The sequence below is a fragment of the Silurus meridionalis genome, chromosome 5 (assembly GCF_014805685.1).
Source record: "Silurus meridionalis isolate SWU-2019-XX chromosome 5, ASM1480568v1, whole genome shotgun sequence".
NCBI classification, from domain to species: domain Eukaryota; kingdom Metazoa; phylum Chordata; class Actinopteri; order Siluriformes; family Siluridae; genus Silurus; species Silurus meridionalis.
In genome coordinates, this window is record NC_060888.1 from 11,317,225 (window position 1) to 11,336,388 (window position 19,164).

General features: G+C 38.8%; 1 protein-coding gene across 3 annotated transcripts in view; it reads left to right on the plus strand.

The window, feature by feature from the left end:
* The first annotated feature begins 10,142 nt into the window (after positions 1-10,142).
* Positions 10,143-19,164, plus strand: part of LOC124385710 (ectodysplasin-A-like) — a 44,775-nt gene continuing 35,753 nt past the window's right edge. For all 3 annotated transcript variants that reach the window (XM_046848937.1, XM_046848938.1, XM_046848939.1), the window contains exon 1: positions 10,143-10,583. In XM_046848937.1, the coding sequence (XP_046704893.1) occupies positions 10,302-10,583 (282 nt within the window). In that variant the 5' untranslated portion in view covers positions 10,143-10,301. The remainder of the gene's footprint in view (positions 10,584-19,164) is intronic.

The window sequence follows — 19,164 nt, forward strand, 5'->3', positions numbered from 1 at the left end:
TAATAATAATAAATTGTCATTTTGCCTATAATTTTCTATACTATAAATACATTGAAAAAAAATGTCCTATCCTGGCATCTTATAGGACATAAATTCATGTTCTGTTTGTATCCCAGTCAAAAAGAACAGATAGGTAATGTGTATCTTGAATGCATTCAGCAAGATTGTCCCAAATGTATTTAGTGATCTATTTCTGTCGTTTGTCATTGTTAAAAGTAGGGTTGTTTTCCACGCTAGTTTCCTCAATAATATTATTGAAAACAGAAATTTGGTAAAACTATTGAAGATTAAAAATTTTCTATGAACTTCTGTGTTTGTAAAGTGTATTTGCTTGGAAACAGCTGCCTTAATTGTTTAGAATTATTAAGTTTTGAGCTGTTAATAAAAAATATAACTCTGCAGCATAAATGATGCTGGGAAATATCATGCTTTGCCAGTGATGCAGCACAGGTCCTGCCAATTCCACACCGCATAAGACCATAACAACTTTATCTTGCTCAGCTGGCTTCCTGCCATTTTTTTCTAAATCTGCAAAGAAAAGTTTGTGTTTTACAAGGATCAAAAGTAACAACTTTTGAGGCAGAATTGTGTTGTACACAGCTTTTCTGCACATGCACAGTTCACTGAAAGAATGAAAAGCATTTAGTCACAATGCAAGCCATAACTGTTATGTAATGCAAGTGTACATGCATTTGGGAAATTGTATTTACACAACTATTTAAATAAAGAGCTTCGATTGGTCCACTTCCACCTGTGTGTCTCAAAATATAATTTTAAAGTTGCACATGTTAATTTTCAGTCAGAGTGCCGCGTCTGTGCTGGCCTGTCCTGGAACATAAATAACTTTGACTAACTAATGGAAATTCAGTTCAACCGATTCACAAAAGCAGGGTGTGTTAAAAAATTGATTTAATATAAAAAATTAAAAAACAAAGCTCAGAGAAAACAGCATGGTGTCTCAGTGTATTGGAGACTGACATCTACATTCCACACTGCAGCATAAATATTCCTTTATCTAACCCCTCACAATGTATTTTTCAAAACATACACTATGTTGCAACAACAACAAATAGAACAAACCCTTACGCAAGGCTTAAATCAGGCCTGGAAACATAGTATCCAGAGATTTGCTTGGCTGGAAAAGATTTGGACTACATCAGCTCATAGTCAAAGCCAGGGAAAACAGTACCCTAAGGCCTATCAATATGGCATAGGTTTTGCTTTAGATCTTAATTTTGGTCTCTTACCTTACTGTATGTTATGGGGTCAGAGACACATCAACATTTCAATCTGTGAAGCCAGACTTTCCCCATGGAAGCCAATCAAAAACCAAAATGTCAAACTAATTAAAGTATAAGAAAAGAAAATCTGCTGCTGATCAAGCACTGAGTCAGATGCTCAGTGATTATTTCTTTCATGTGGGTACTCTTTACCTCCCTTCAGCCCTTTTCTCAAAGCCCCCGAGTCACCTTAGTCCTGTCAAGCCAGTTAGTATGCAGAGGTCATCATTTAGCCTAATTTTTTATAACTTTATATACATGTATACAAAGCACAGAGTTTCCATGTTAAATTTTTTAATATATTTTGCCTTTTACTGTAAGCACATTTTATAGCCAACATACATTTTGTGTGCTTTTGGGAGCAATATAAAGAGCTGCTAACCCATGTTAACTTGAGTTAAGAAAGTAAAGGTCTCGTAAACATCATATATACAGTATAAAATATAACATACTGTATTTTTCAGGCTATAAGCCGCTACTTTTTTCCCACGTTTTGAACCCCGCGGCTTAAACAACGAAGCGGCTTATTTATGAATTTTTCCTGGGTTTATCCCGGTTTCACAAACTTCAAGCCAAAAAACTGAGCCCCATAAGATTAGACCAATGAAATTTCCGAACGGAAACGAAAAAAACGCACCTCACCTGTGTTCTGAGCTGCATGGCATCGGGAGAAAAAAACCTTTTTTTTAAACGTACGACGATGCCAAAAGATAAACTCCCGAGAGAAATAGTTGTTAGTAAAAGAGTAATAAGTGCCACATAAGCGCATTTCAATACGGATTCTGATTTACATTTACATTTGCGGCATTTAGCAGACACCTTTGTCCAGAGAAGAGCCTTGAAGTATACTTACCTCTCATTCTAAGAAAAGGTGGTATCAGTCGAGCAGTGCTGGAGGATCTCAGACAGCGTGGTGCAGTGCAAGGTGTCAATGAGGTCTCTGAGGAAAAATGGTGCTGGTCCATTTTTAGCCTTGTAGGCAAGCATCAGTGTTTTGAATCTGATACGTGCAGCTACTGGAAGCCAGTGAAGGGAGTGCAGCAGTGTGGAGGTGTGGGAGAACTTGGGCAGATTGAACACAAGTCGTGCAGTCGTGCAGTTTGCAGTGGATGAATTGCATTCAGAGGAAGACCTGCCAGCAGAGAGTTGCAGTAGTCCAGTCTTGAAATGACAAGAGACTGAACAAGCACCTGGACAGAAATGGTTGAATCCTTCAGATGTTGTAGAGAAGAAATCGACAGGAACGAGCCACATTAGCGACACGTGAGAAAAGGGACAGTTGATTGATTGTCCATAGTTACCCCAAGGTTACAAGCAGTGGCTGAAGGGGAGAGCAGAGAGTCATGAAGGGTTATTCCTAGATCTTGACCTAGAGATGACTCACCTGGGATGACCAGCAGTTCTGTTTTCCTGGGATTGAGTTTTAGTTGATAAGCACTCATCCATGAAGATACGCTGTCAAGCATGCTGAGATGCCTGCACTCCGAGCTGTGGCATCTGATGGAGGGAAAGAAAAGATGAGTTGAGTGTCATCTGCATAGCAGTGGTAAGAAAACCCATGTGAGGATATGACTTCACCAATGGAGTGGGTATAGAGGGAGAAAAGGATCCCCTCCATGTTACCTTTTATAAGCGACCTTCCAGGTAGGAAGCATGCCAAGGCTCTTGAGGGTTCTTGTGGTGGACTGTGTCAAATGCTGCTGAAAGGTCCAGGAAGATAAGTACAGATGACAGCTTGGCTGATCGAGCAACATGCCCTCTCTCAGAAAAAGCCAAAAGGGCTGTCTCTGTGGAATGTGCCGCTTTTAACCCAGACTGGTTTGGATCATCGAAGTTGTTTTATGAGAGATAGACAGACAGTTGGTTAAAAACAGTGCGTTCCAGAGATTTAGAAAAAAAGGAGAGAAGTGATACTGGTCTGTAGTTGTTGATGTCTGATGGGTCCAGAGCAGGTTTCTTTAAATTGGGAATGACAATTGCTTGCTTGAAGGTATCTGCCAGACCTTCACTTCCTCCCCAACAATGACTACACACCACAGCCAGAAATTCACTACTCCTTTGTTGTCAAGCTTCTCAAGCTTCTCAAGGGTAAGTTCAGACTGAAGGCCCAGGTACCAAATGCACGACCCGCCACTGGATTCCGTTCCAAAAAAACATCAGAATGAAGTGTGGTCTCAGTGACTTTGATCATGTCTTGTTTGTTGGATATAGTTGGGCTAATGTGTGTATTTAAGAAATTGCATTTCTTATGTAAATTTCACACCCAACAGTCTCCAATGTTTCGAAGAATGAAGCAAAAAACAAAAAACATTACCTGCAACATGCAAAAATGTCTCAGTAGGTCACTCTTTTACTTTGCACTATGGAAGACATCACTCCCCCTCTATGAACAGTTATGGTATGTATTGTACTGTGACACAATTTTTTGCCTTTTGTACACCACAATAAATGATTTGAAATTTAAAGTGTGATTGAACTGTAGACTTTCAGCTTAAGTATCAATTTAATAATTCAGTGAAATACTGCAAAACAATAGGATAGCTCTTCACAGCACATGTGGATATCGACTCAAAACGTATGGTGAAAGCAACCCAAGAATTTTTTAATGAAAAGAAATTGCATGTTTTAACTGGCTGAGTCAGGGAACTGACTGGAATTCAATCGAGTCTGCTTTTCATTTACTGAGGACAAAACTGAAGCCAGAAAGAACCACAAACAAGCAGTAACAGTAGAGGTCTGCCAAGGGAGGAAACAGCAAATTTTCCAGTTCCAGTACTGCTTGAAAAAACTGCTGAAAAAACACAAAGGCAGAATGTCTCCATCTAGTGAGTTAGTAAAGCCTATATAGTACTGAGCCTTTTATATGCAAACCCCATATCTGTAGAAGTTGGTTTATTTAAAAAATGCAATAAAACTATAATCTGTGATTCATGAAGTCTCTTGAGCCTTTACTTAAATGACAGTTTTAAAAGTGCAAAAAAAAATGTTTTTTTAATGCTGTCACTAACATATGAATTCAAACCACCTCTTGAAATAAACATAAAGACATAGAGATGTTTTTATTGCCTTGATGGCTGCATTAATTTCCTTCAAAATTCCAGTATATGCCATGCATGTAATGATACCTTCACACATATGCAATAACCCAGGCCACAGATTTTGACAAACCTCTATATAATGACATGTTGACTTTTCCAAATTTTAAAACATGAAGCCTTCTGTATGTTGATACACTATATTGCCAAAAGTTTTCACTCATCCATCCAAATAATTGAATTCAGGTGTTCCAATCACTTATATGGTTAAAGGTGTTGGAAACCTGTGCATGTAGACTGCTTCTACAAACATTTGTGAAAGAGTGGGTTGCTCTTAGGAAGTCACTGAATTCCAGCAGGGTACCGTGATTGGATGCCACTTGTGCAATCAGTCCATTTGTAAAATTTCCTCGCTACTAAATAGTCCACAGTCAACTGTAAGAGGTATTATAACAAAGTGGAATTAATTGGGAACGACAGCAACTTAGCCACGAAGTGGTAGGCCGTGGAAAATAACAGAGCAGGTCAGCGGATGCTGAGACGCATAGTGTACAGAGGTTGCCAACTTTCTGCAGCCAATAGCTACAAACCTCCAAACTTCATATGGCCTTCAGATTAGCTCAAGAACAGTGCATAGAGAGCTTCAGGGAATGGGTTTCCATGGTCAAGCAGCTGCATGCAAGCCTTACATTATCAAGTGCAATACAAAGCATTGGATGCAGTGGTGTAAAGCACTCCACCACTGAACTCTAGAACAGTGGAGACGTGTTCTCTGTCAAGTCTGGGTTTGGCCACCAGGAGAACGGTACTTGTCTGACTGCATTGTGTCAAGTGTAAAGTTTGGTGGAGTTGTTTTTCAGAAGTTGGGCTCAGCCCCTCAGTTCCAGTGAAAGGAACTCTTAATGCTTCAGCATACCAAGACATTTTTTTTTACAATTTCATGCTCCCAACTTTGTGGGAACAGTTTGGGGAGGGTCCGTTCCTGTTGCAACATGATTGCGCACCAGTGCACAAAGCAAGGTTTATAAAGGCATGAATGGGTGAGTTTGGTGTGGAAGAACTTGACTGGCCTGCACAGAGTCTTGACCTCAACCCGATAAAACACGTTTGGGATGAATTAAAGTGGAAACTGTGATCCAGGCTTTCTTGTCCAACATCAGTGTCTGACCAATGGTCAAAAACTCCCATTAACACACTTCTAAACCTTGTGGAAAGCCTTCCCAGAGGAGTTTTTGCTGGCCCTGACGGCCCGCCACTGCGATATACCTCATGTCCCTCCTCTGCAGATGAACATACCATCTCAATCAGGCCGCTCTCACTTTGTCCCAAAAACGTCCTACATGCGCTGTCCCTCTAATAAACTAATTTCTAATCCTGTCCATCTTCATTTCTCTCAATGAAAATCAACATCTTCATCAACCTCTGTTACCTCCAGCTCCCCCTCCTGTCTTTTAGTTAATGGCACTATCTCCAAAACATACAATCTACAGTAGCATGTCTCACCACAGTTCTATAAACTTTCCCTTTCACTCTTGCAGATACTCTTCTATCACAAATCACTCCTGCCACTCTACTCCACCCACTCCCCCCTGCCTGCACTCTTTTCTTCACTTCTCTAACACACTCTCCATTACTTTGCACTGTTGACCCCAGTTACCTGAACTCCTCCACCTTCTCCACCTCTTCTCCCTGCAAATGCACCACTCCACTGCCCTCCTTCTCATTCACACATATGTACTCTGTTTTTCTCCTACTGACTTTTCATTCCCCTTCTCTCCAGCACGTACCTCCACCTCTCCAGGCTCTTCTCAACATGCTCCCTACTCTCACCACAAATTACAATATCATCCACAAACATAATAGTCCACGGAAACTCTGGTCTGACCTCGTCTGTCAACCTGTCCATCACCACTGCAAACAAAAGGGCTCAGAGACGATCCTTGATGCAGTCCAACCTCTACCTTGGACCAGTCTGTCATTCCTTCTGCACAGTTCACTGCTGTCACACTGTCCTCATTCATGTCCTGCACCACCCTCTCTCGCCACCCTGTTGTTTGCTTTTTCTAGATCACAAACTCACATTGCAATTTCATCTGACCTTCTCCATACTTCTCTATTGACATTCTCAGAGCAAATATTGTGTCCGTGGTGCTCTTCCTCGGCATGAAACCATACTACTGCTCACAGATGGTCACCTCTTCTTTCAGCCTGGCTTCCACTACTCTTTCTTATAACTTGATGGTTTGACTGATCAACTTAATTTCCCTGTAGTTACTGCAGGTCTGCACATCTCCCTTATTCTTAAAATTCGGTACTAGCACACTCCTTCTCCATTCCTTAGGCATCCTCTCACCTTCCAAATCTTGTTAAACAATCTGGTAAAAAAAACTCCACTGCTATCTCTCCTAAATGTCTCCATGCTTCTGTGTGTCGCTATGTCATCTGGCCCAACCGACTTTCCACTCATCATCCTCTTAATTGCTGTTCTCACTTCCTCCTTACTAATCCTATCCACTTCCTGCTTCACCATCTCCACATCATTAAACGTTCTCTCTCTCTCATTTTTCTCATTCATCAGCTGCTCAAAATACTCTCTCAATCTTCTCAACACTTCCTTTGCTTTTGCCACATTTCTCTTCACCTGCTGCTGCATCTCCTTGTTCCACCATCTTATTCTTCTTTCAGTTCTCACTCTCCTCCTCTTCTTTACCTCCAAAACCATCCTACAGACCACCATCCGATGCTGTCTAGCTACACTGTCTCCTGCCAACACCTTACATTCTCCCATCTCTTTCAGGTTGCATCTCCTACATAGAACATAGTCCACCTGTGTGCCCCTTCCTCCACTCTTATACGTCACAGTAAGATCCTTCTTCTTCTTAAAATAAGTATTTACCACTGCCATTTCAATCCTTTTAGCAAAATCTACCACCATCCGCCCTTCCACATTCCTCTTCTTAAGGCCATACCTAGCCATCACCTCCTCATCACCTGTTTCATTCACCAACATTGAAATCTGCCCCAGTCACTAAGTTCCTAAGTTCAGAATTTTTCCTTTTTCTCCCTCACAACCCACTTGTGGATCATAGACACTGATGACATTTATAATCACCCCTTCAACTTCCTGCTTCACGTTCATCTCCCTATCAGAAACTCTCTAAACTTTCACTACACTCTTACTGTACTCTTCCTTCAGAATCACCCCTCCACCATTTCTATTTCTATTCACACCATGATAGAACAGTTTAAACCCACCTCCAATGCTCCTGGCCTTAGTCCCTTTCCACTTGGTCTCCTAAACACAACATATCTACCATTCTACGTTCCATCATATCAGCTACCTCTCTCCCTTTACCAGTCATAGTACCAACATTTAAAGTGCCCACTCTAACCTCCACTCTCCCACACTTCTCCTTTCCCTGCTGTCTCTGTAGACGTCTTGCTCCTCTCCTTCGCCTTCTTCGTCCAACAGTAGCCCAATTTTCACCGGTACACTGTTGATCCGGTATGAAATTCAGATTCGTGATCCGCATATTAGATTTGGCACATGTTTTACGCTGGATGCCCTACCACAACCCTCCCCATTTATCCAGGCTTGGGACCGGCATTAGGGGTGCACTGGCTTGTGCAACCTTAATTATACATGTCCAAACCATCTCAATCAAGCCGCCCTCACCTTGTTTTTTCATAATGTCCTACATGCATGGTCTCGCTAGTCAACTAATTTATAATCCTGTTCATCCTCATCAATCTCAATAAATGGAAAAGCAATAATGGGCTGTCGATGCGTAAATTTAGCCCTCACTGCTCATTTGCTCAGTCACAGCAATTGTTATATTATGTCACAGTGAAAGAACCTGGTGGGGACTCAGAGTGTGCAAATGGAGCTTTTAGAAATGTATCCAAATTTGTGGACTGCTAAGAGAATATTTATTCCTCGTCCAGTGATGGTAGCTGAAGCAGAGAGAAGCTTTTAAAGCTGAAAAAAAAATCAATGGGGGAGATGTTGGGTCATGGCGTGGTTCACCCAGGCGTCATTCAATCTAGAACCACCATTGCAGAGTTAGTGGTATCTATTTAGCATGAACATACAGTTCAGCATCAGTTCAGCATTAAGCAGAACATTTTGAGAGGAATAAATCTCCTGACTCGAACTTGGCACAACAATCGTGGTCTTATTTCGAAAACAAAATGTAAGTCATTGGAAAGAAGGTTTTTGGGCTCATAATAATACATTTTATATTAATCAGTGTGTTTTAATAAATGTTATAATTAATATTAATATAATTCTATTAATAGATTGAGGTGCTAAGAGTAACAGCATCTTTACACATAAACGGAGTTAACTGAGCAAGAGTCTTGTGATAAAAATTATAGTAGCACATTATAGACATGATTTATTATTATAGTACTTGGATACTAAAGTACATTTGAAGGTAAATAGTTTTGTACTTTTATTCAAGTAAAAGTTTAATAGGAAAACTTTTACTTTTACTGAAGTAATATTTACCTACTAAATCTCTACTTTTAATTCAATTTTCAATACATTTTTTATTTGTATAGCACTTTTAACAGTAAACATTGTCTCAAAGCAGAAAATGTGGTGATAAAGAATGAAAAAGAATGGTTCTTTATAAGTGTAAGTTTGTCCCTGATGAGCAATCCGGTGGCGACGTGGCAAAGGAAAAATTCCCCGGGATGGCATAAGGAAGAAACCTTGAGAGAAACCAGACTGAAGAAGGAACCCATCCTCATCTGGGTTGCACCGAATGTCTATTTATTACAGATTAACAATGCTGAGGTGCGCAGTGATGGTGAACTGTAGCCCTGTGTCAGTGTAGCAGACTGTTGACATTAACTACAGTTCCAATCCAAATCCTTAAAGCTCCTGTTCCTCGGTAGGCACTCAGGGGCATGTTTAACTCGTCTGAGAGAGAGAGAGAGAGAGAGAGAGAGAGAGAGAGAGAGAGAGAGCACCTTTGCACATGTATTATACTATACTGTTTACATGCAGTACATCTTTTGCACCTCTTGACTGCTGCTGTTTTTTGCACTGCATTGTGTCTGTTTATATATACTCCCAGTTATAGTTTTTACAGTTCTCCTCGCATAGTACTGTATAATCAGAGTATACAGTAGGTTTACTGGTCAGCGCTATCTTGGGTTTTGTGTCTTGTCTTGTGTTGTCTGTCTGCACTGTCTGTCTGCACTGTTTTTCGTCTGCACTGTTTCCACCAGGTTGCACTCAATGCACTTTACGTAGCTTGTGTTGTGTTGTATCTCTATGTTGTTGTTTAGTGTAGCACCAGGGTTCCGTTGTCTCGTTTTTACTGTGTACTGTGTACCACTGTGTATAGTAGAAATTACAATAAAAGCCTTTTGACTTGACTTGAGAGAAAGAGAGAGAGATAGAGAGAGAGAGAGAGAGAGAGAGAGAGAGAGAGAGAGAGAGAGAGAGAGAGAGAGAGAGAGAGAGAGAGAGTGTGTACTTTTACTCAAGAACATGAGTTGAGTAGTTTGTCCACCACTGCATAAAATCCGACTTTTCACGTGCTTACTTTTTGTGATCTCGCCGCATATACATACATGTTTGAAAGACATAAATCATACACACTGTGCATAAAAATCGAATACGCTCATAAGTCATTTATTTAAATCGATGCTTGAATAAATAAACCCATTACGGTTATTTATTTAGTTAAGGTGGATAAATCATATTTGAGTAAAGTACGTCTATGGAAAAAATATATAAAAGTTAACAATTTCTCTTCTGATATTCTGGAAATATTTACTTCATGTGGCAGTGTGGCTTGGTGCATCGGAGAAGAGTAGGCGGATCCAAAACACGCTACGGAATGTTGAACACGAAAATCGTGGTGCTGTCAAATCGGCTTAAGAAATAGCGGGGACGGGGAGAGAACAATACAATACACATCACATGTTGTAGCCTGCGACTCTTACAGAAGAGCAGATTTAAACTGCGACCATGGCACTGGAAAGTTTTGAGGATGAATTTTGCGGCATCAAGGACGAGTGTACTCATCTTCATTATTCAAGCGTCTGCCAGAAGAGTTGCAGAAACTGCAACATTTTCTTCTGCTTCTTCCTCGTGTCCCTCTCACTGCACGTTGTCACGCTTTCGTGCGTTCTGGACCTACGATCCGAGTGGAAACGAGAACTTCGCACGAGACACGACGAGCCCGTTATCGTCGCTGCAGGAGATATGGAGAGAAGAGCGGATCCAAAAGAACTAATATTCAGTTTATATGTAAGCCAAATTCTTGTCAAGAATTACCTACACTAATATCACCGCCCTCACCAAATAGATATTTCATTGAATTTTATCGATCTGCTTCCTGGTTTACTTTCTGATGTGTGGTTTTCTTTTCTTCCCTATGGTTTTCATCATTTATATGGTTTTATATTTATAACATTTATGTTGATCCATTAATACCATTCTATTAATGGTATCAGTATCTAGTAATGGTTCATTTTGATGGATTTTAAAGTTGGACATTTGATTACTCAGGTGCGTTTACCTTCCCTTCTGTATATTTTTGTTGTGCAGTCACTTTTCTGTTTTGCTGCTTTTGTTTGCGTGTCATTGGTGTTAATGAATCGTCTCCTATAGCCTGACTCAAATTTTGGCTCGAATTACTTTTCGTGAATACTACCATTGACTTCTATTCTCGCAAAGGTCATGCAACTCGTTATTAGGAAGACACACGACCTTCTTTTGGATAGCTGTCAAAAATCAATAAAAGAAAAGATGCTGGGCTTTAATGTTTGCCAAGAGATAAAAAAAAAAATATAGGGTGAGGTAAAATGTAAGCTTAGTAACTAGTGTTTAATTTTTGAGAACCGGTTTACTATATGTTGAATACTATACTGTCAAATGACAGTAATATCAAAGAATGCAAACAAAATAAATGCACCCCTAAGACCTAGGCATTAGCAAAGGTGGAAAGGGTACTAAATACACCGTTCAAATAAAGGTACTATTATTTTGGTGAAATTCTATAAAAATATAGTAAAATAAAATTACAGTCTAAATATTACTAATATTAATATTAGGATTACATTTATACCAGCACTTTCTTCTATTGTAAAGTACAAAATGTAAAGTGCAATAACAAAATAAAACATGTCGACACATGACATTTAAAACAAAATTTTAAATAAATTAAATACAAAAATAATTATGAAATTATAATGTTCCATTTTAGTGCAGCTCATACTATAAAACAAACAAATTTCAAACAATACAGCCATTGATGGCATATATTCTGCATAAATTGTGAATTCTGTAGACCATGCTTATAAACATGACTGAAAAATAGTAAAAGGTATGCCTATAGTGTAGTCACTGTTACAACAGTTGCTGTTGTATGACGTACTTACCGTTAGGCCATATATATATTTAGACAAAAGATATTAAAGATACTTTTGTTTAATAAATATGAGTTTTCACATGTAAATTAGCTAGTTACAACCAGGTTACTTGTGCCAGCAACAGTGTCATGCACCAATGTGTTTTTTGGCTAATTTAAGCAAAGCCTCTTACTAAACTATGCAGATTTTTTTAACTACCAATGCAACACTACAGCTACATATAACTACATATAACCGATCTCTACATGCTTGTTCATGTTTGATGTACAGTTTTCAAAAGCTGATAATTTGCTATCTGGGCAAAAGCAGCTTACACTGTTGCCTTTCCTTCATTTGAAGCCAAAGTGGTCGATTAAATATGGCCAGGGGTTCACTTCATTTCTTTCCATTTTAATTTGAGCAGAATTTGATGGGGTTTATTTTCGAGTTGAGTCTGCAGTCTGCAGTAATGCTGTCTGGACTTTCTGTCTTCAACTTTTTTGAGACTTTATTGTAGTATTTTTATTGCAGTAGTATTTTCTTTTTTATGTACATTTTTTACTCAATAATATATGTGATTTGCAATCACAAAAAGTACAGTAATTCAAACAAATCATGTTCAGGTAAAATTAAAATGACACATTTTAAAAACACATCTGGACATAAAGTACTTTTCCATTAACAATAGCTGCCTCTCTGGGTGTGCCAAACCAACCTCTGGTGTTTATTGCCAAAAAGCTCTATTTTGGTTTCATCTGTCCATAGAAACAAATACAATTTGAAGTTCCAGTAGTGCCTGGCAAACTGAAGATGCTTGAGTTTGTTTTTAAATTAGAACAGAGTTGTTTCCCCAACCCTTCTAAAAAAAAAAACATGCATGATGCTGGATTGTTTTCATTTCAGCTTTGATCCTCAGACTTTATTTGAGCACTCGATTCACCTTCTGCCAGTTTTGTAAAGCTTTATATTTTGCCCCAGAGCTTTTCTTTTACTAGATTACTGATTATAATCAAGTAGATATTATAACACTGATCATATGACAACATGGTTATAGAAGCTTTTAATGGTATAAACCATGTCACTGGCCGTATACTCCAGTGTAAATCAGTGCTGTTATGTGATTCCCATCAAAACTGCTAACAATAGAAAGCATGATTGAATGGAAAAGAATAAAGTTTCAACAACACACAATATAAAGAAAATTACAGAAAAGGTCTAAGGCTGTACAGGCAACACAACAATAATATAATCTTTATGCACGATTTGTAGGTACAACAGAATTTTTGTCTCAAATGTTGTGATAAGAATTAATGATGATACTTTGATTTTTTTAGTATATCTCAATATTTAATCCATACATACATTTACATATCCATTATGTGTTTTGCCTCTTCTGACATAATAGACAGTTGCATCAGACATGGTAGCATTAAAAGCAAGCTTATGACTGGGAACCTAAAAAAAACATTATAGCACATGTCTCATGTTAATATGATCTTCCAGCAAAAATACAAATAAATAAACATTTAATAATTGGAAACATAAAAAAACCTACAACACCCTGATTTCATTGGTCTACAGACCCTAATAATGTCCTTTAACTGTCCTTAGAGTTAACCAGTCAGATGTTTGTGGTTGAATTATACTAGGAGGAATGGGCTAAAGAAACCATTAGACTTAATGGATGAAAGCTATCAATCAGAACAGAGATATATAAGAATATTTGTGGTTTGGGGTTGAATTATACTAGGAGGAATGGGCAAACGAAACAGTTAGACTTAATTGCTGAAAGCTATCAATCAGAAGAAAGATATATAAGAATATTTAAGGAACTTAATATGCAATGGAACATTGTCAAATTTATCATCAAGATTTTGCAAAGATCAGGATGACCCTTCTAAGTTCATGAATAGACCAGGACCACTTATCAGGGAGGCTACCAAGAGGCAAACAGCAACACTAAAGGAACTACAGGAATATATATTTAAAACAAAGCCAATACAGAACATCAAATGAGGAACAACAGTGGACCAGACAGAGCTCAGACCTGAATCCCATTGAAAAACCTATGGAATGACAAATAGCCATACTCAAGGATCACCTCATAAATTGAAGGAACATGAACATTTTTGCAAAGAAGAGTAGGATAAAATAGATGTTGAAGAAGAATAGATGTGTAAAGTTAATAGAGACTAATTGACTTGATGGCAAAATAAGGGTTTGCATCTTGAGGTTAAACCCTCTGAATTTACATTTATTAAGGCATCTCTTGATTGTAAACTTAGACCACAATATGCACACCTTCTCATGATATCCATGTACACTCTATTGAAATGCACAGGGTTTCTTCTTGAAGCAGATTGTGAAATACAACCTTGTTTTGTTTTTTTTATCCAATACACAGATGCTAATACTCAGGTTGCATAGTCTAGACAAGTTGTCCTATTTTCTTGCTTTGGGTCACTGTATGTGCCAGTGCTCTGCCTATTTACTGTCTTTTACTGTCTGCTGGGACCTTAGCCAACCTCCAGTCTCACAATAGTCAGTATCTCACAGACTGAAATGAATATCTATTTTTATATATGTGATGAAAATGCATATAATTTAATTTGACATCAGGCAACATATATTTGTGGTATATTAAAATAATGCACCTCATGGCAGTGCAGATTAAACTTTCAATTTACCCATGGGAAACAGGTGCCTATTTATTATTCACATGGATCAACTTGGTTTTACCATTTGATAAACTTGATACTGGCCTATTTGGAAACCAGGTATTTTATTCATATTTGAACATGCCAGAAATCCTGAGACTGAATTTACTTATTGGATGGTTTACAATTTTACATTTGTGCTTGTGTGTCTGAAATATTAATTTAAGATTTCTTCTTTGTATCATGCTTACAGCGGGGAAAATAAGTATTTGACACATCAGCATTTTTATCATTAAGGGGATTTCTAAGTGGGCTATTGACACAAAATTTCCACCAGATGTAGCCATCAAGCCAAATATTGAATTCATAAAAAGAACATTTAAGTATACAAGTTGAGTCATAATCAATAAAGTGAAATGACTACTTGTAGAAAAGCCTTTGTTGGTGATTACAGCTTTTAGATGCCTCTTGTATGGAGAGACCAGTCGTCTGTATTGCTCAGGAGTGATTCTGGCCCATTTTTCCACACAAATGGTCTTTAAATCTTAAAGGTTCCTTGGGCCTCTTTTATGAACTTTGATCTTCAGTTCTCTCCATAGATTTTCTATGGGATTTAGGTCAGGTGATTGACTGGGCCATTCAAGCAACTTGATTTTCTTTCCTTGAAACCACTTCATTGTTCCCTTGGCCTCGTGTTTGGGATCATTGTCTTGCTGAACTGTCCACCCTCTTTTTTAATTTTAAGCTTTCTGGTAGATGGCAGCAGATTTTTATCCAGAATGTCCTGGTACATTTCTCCATTCATCCTGCCTTCAATAATATGAAGTCTGCCAGTACCCCTTGCTGGAAAGCAGCCCCAAACCATGATGCTTCCATCCCCAAACTTAACTGTTGGTATGGCGTTCTTGGGGTGGTGGGCAGTGCCATTTCTTCTCCAAACATGGTGTGTAGAATGACTGACAAAAAGTTAAATTTTGCTTTCATCTGACCATACTATAGTCTCTCAATAATCCACAGGCTTCTCGAAATGCTCTTTCACAAACTTTAACCTAGCCTCAACATGCTTTTTGTTGAGCAATGGAGTCTTGCGTGGTGAGCGTGCGTGGATGCCATGGTGGTTCAGTGCATTGCTTATAGTTTTCTTTGAAACAACAGTACCTGCTGATGCAAGGTCTTCCTAAAGTTCTGCCAGAGTGGTTCTTGGCTCTTGGCGAACTCTCCTGATTATTCTTTGGACTCCTTGGACAGGGATCTTACGTGGAGCACACGATCGTGGCCGGTTTATGGTGAACTGATGCTCTTTCCATTTCCGGATAATGGCCCCCACAGTGCTCACAGGAGCATTTAGCATTCTGGAAATGCACCTATAACCATTCCCATCAAAATGCTTTTCAACGATAAGATTACGAAGATCTTGAGAGAGTTCTTTGCTTTTACCTATCATGAAGTCTTTTCTGTGTCCCTCCAGGGTAATGAGAAGCCTTTATAGGCCATCAATTAGGACTAAGGCAGCTGATATCAATTAGTACTGATAGGGGGCAGGGTTTCTCTCTCAATACTGACAGATTTCAGGTGATCTCCTGGCTTTTTATGCCATTTTGCACCTTGTTATCTTCATGTGTTCAATACTTATTCCCTGTGTCATTTCACCTTATTTATTATGACTCAACTTGTATACTTAAATGTTCTGATGTCTTTGTATGAATTCAATATTTGGCTTGATGGCTACATCTGGTGGAAATTTTGTGTCAATAGCCCACTTAGAAATCCCCTTACTGATAAAAATGCTGATTTGTCAAATACATATTTTTCCTGCTGTATATCTAAACATTTACATTGCAAATGGTGGCTAAGAAGTTTACAAGCAAAAACACTGATGTGTCTTTGACAAATTATCAAAGTGGATCTTATACTGCAAGAAAATGTATTGTCTTGTTTCATCAAATCATTTTTCCAAATTTTTGACATGAAATACAAAAGTAATTTGAAAATTAAATGACATATTAAAGAAAATAACATATTATTCTGTTTTAAATGCCAATAAAAGCTAGTATAGTGCTAGAGAAGGGTTAATGGTATGGGGTTGCTTTTCAGAATTAGCTTTTGTGCTAGGTCCCCTTACTTCGATTGAAGGCAAATCTTAATGCTTCAGATTTATTTAATAAATAAAAAAAATCTAGCCAACATTGAGAATCCATGTGTAAAAAACCTAAATGTGTACACCTAATAATTTAATAGTTTGTATAACCACCTTTAGCAGCAAAAACTTTATCAGTCTCTCACATTGTTGTATAGCAGGGAGCTATTGCAAAACCTTAATTCTTTTTCAGCCATTCTGCTATAGATTTGCTGGTATACTTTGAATTTGAAAGAGGCAGATTTAAAGGACAGAAGAATATGGAGACAGATGGTCTGCTGTGGCGACCTACAATGGGGGCAGCATTGAACACAGATGAGACAAAAGTGGAGATGTTTGGACATTGGTCCTGTTGGATGACCCAATTTTTGCCAAGCGTAGCTGCCAGATAGATGGCCTCACGTTTGACTCTAGAATACTTCGGCATACAGAGAAGGCTATGGCCAGCTTAATGACTGCAATTGCCGAGGCTTCTGGTACCTGTGAGGTACTGCTTATAAACTAACTTTTCTAATATTGTTCATCCTTGTCACTCCCAATGAAAATGGAAGCATCTTCGACATTTTCGTTCCACTTTCTGTCTTTTTGTCAATGCCACTGTCTCCATACCATACAAGATAGCAGGCTTTACCATTGTCTTATAAACTTTCCTCTTCACTCTTGCAGATACCATTCTTCAAATCACTCCTGTCATTATTCTCCACCCACACCTCCCTGACTACACTCTTTTCTTCACTTTTCTAACACACTTCCATTACTTTGCACTGCTGACCCCAGGGTATTTAAACTCCTCCACCTTTACTACCTTTACTCTTTGCATCTGCACCACTTCACTGCCTTTTCTCTCATTCACACACATATTCTCTGTCTTACACCTACTGACTTCCATTCCCCTTCTCCCCAGCACATACCTCCACCTCTCCAGGCTCCCTACTCTCATCACAAAATCAACTGCAAACATCATAGTCCATGGAGATGCCTGTCTGACCTCATTTGTCAACCTGCCCATCACCACTGCAAACAGGGAAGGTCTCAGAGCCAATCCTTGATGCAATCCAACCTCCACCATGAACCAGTGTGTAATTTTTACTGCACACTATTCACTGCTGTCACACTGTCCTCATACATGTCCTGCACCACCCTCACATACTTCTCTGCTAAACCTGACTTCCTCATGCAATACCACAACTCCTCTCTCAGCACCCTGTTGTACACTTTCTCTAAAACGCACAATGCAACTCCTTCTGACCTTCTCTATACTTCTTGACCAACATTCTCAAAGCAAGTATTGTGTCCGGTGTGCTCGTCATTGGCATTGGCACCTCTCAGTCTGGTTCCACTACTCTTTCCAATTATTTCATTATTTGGCTGATCAACTTTATTATTTTGTAGTTACTGGAGGTCTGCTCATTCCCATTATTCTTAAAAATTGGTACCAGCATACTTCTCCATTTCTCAGGCATCCTCTCACCTTCCAAAATCTTGTTGAACAATCTTTTTTAATCAAACTCTACTGCCATCTCTAAAAAACATCACTAGGCTTCTACTGGTATGTCACCTGGGCCAAACAACTTTCCACTCTTCTTTCTCTTAATAGTGGCTCTTAGTTCCTCCTTACTAATACCAATACCCTTCCTGCTTCACCATCTCTCCATCTTCCAAACTTCTTTCTCTCTCATTTTAATGAGAATTTTAATTCATCAGCTTCTCAAAATAATCTGTCCACGTTCATAAAACACTCTGCTCACCTTTCCATCTGCACACTTTTTTTGCCTTAACTTGAAGCACATTCTTCCCAAATCAGTCCCTCTGCCTGGCCAATCTGTCAATTTTTTTTCTTAAGGTTCAATTTGTCATACAGCTCCTCATATGCCTTTTCCTTAGCTTTTCCCACATTCCTCTTCAACTGTTGCAGCATGTACTTGTACTCATGTCTACATCTCTATGCCAATCCCAATTCAGTTTCGCCAACTTCTTTCTCCGTATGCTTTCCTGCACATCCTCATTTCACCACCATGTCTCTTTGTCTTTCTTTCTCTTTGTCATACCAAGTACCTTCCTAGTTGTCTCCCTTGTCAATTCTGCAGTAGTTGCTCAATCATCCAGTGCCTCTTTGCCACTACCTACCCCCTGTCTGAACTCTTCCCTTCCTCTTTTTGTTTCCATCATCTTATTCTTGTTTTAGTCCTCACTCTCCTCCTCTTCTTCTTTACCTCCGAAGCCATCCCACAGACCGCCATCCAATGCTGTCAAGCTACACTATCCTCTGCCAACAACTTACATATCCAATCTCTTTTAGGTTGCATTTGCTGCATAGAATACAATCCACCTGTGTGCATCTTCATCCAGTTTTTTTTAAGAATACTTTATTAATCTGAAATGGGTAATTATTTCTTTTGCAGCTTCACATTCATCACCCTATCAGAAACTCGCTTCACCTCCACCACACTGGTACTCACGGATGCAATTAACAGTTTTAAGGGGGGTATGCAAGACAGAATTTTGGGCCCCAGTTATTATATTATTATTAAAGTTAATATAGTTTAATTTTATTTACAGAGAATTTATTTTATTTCACCACAGTGTTATTATTTAAAATATATGTGTGTATGTACGATTAAAAAAAAAACTAATTGGAAAAGTTTTAATTGATGACAGCGTTCTCTTGGCCCATATGCCTGGCA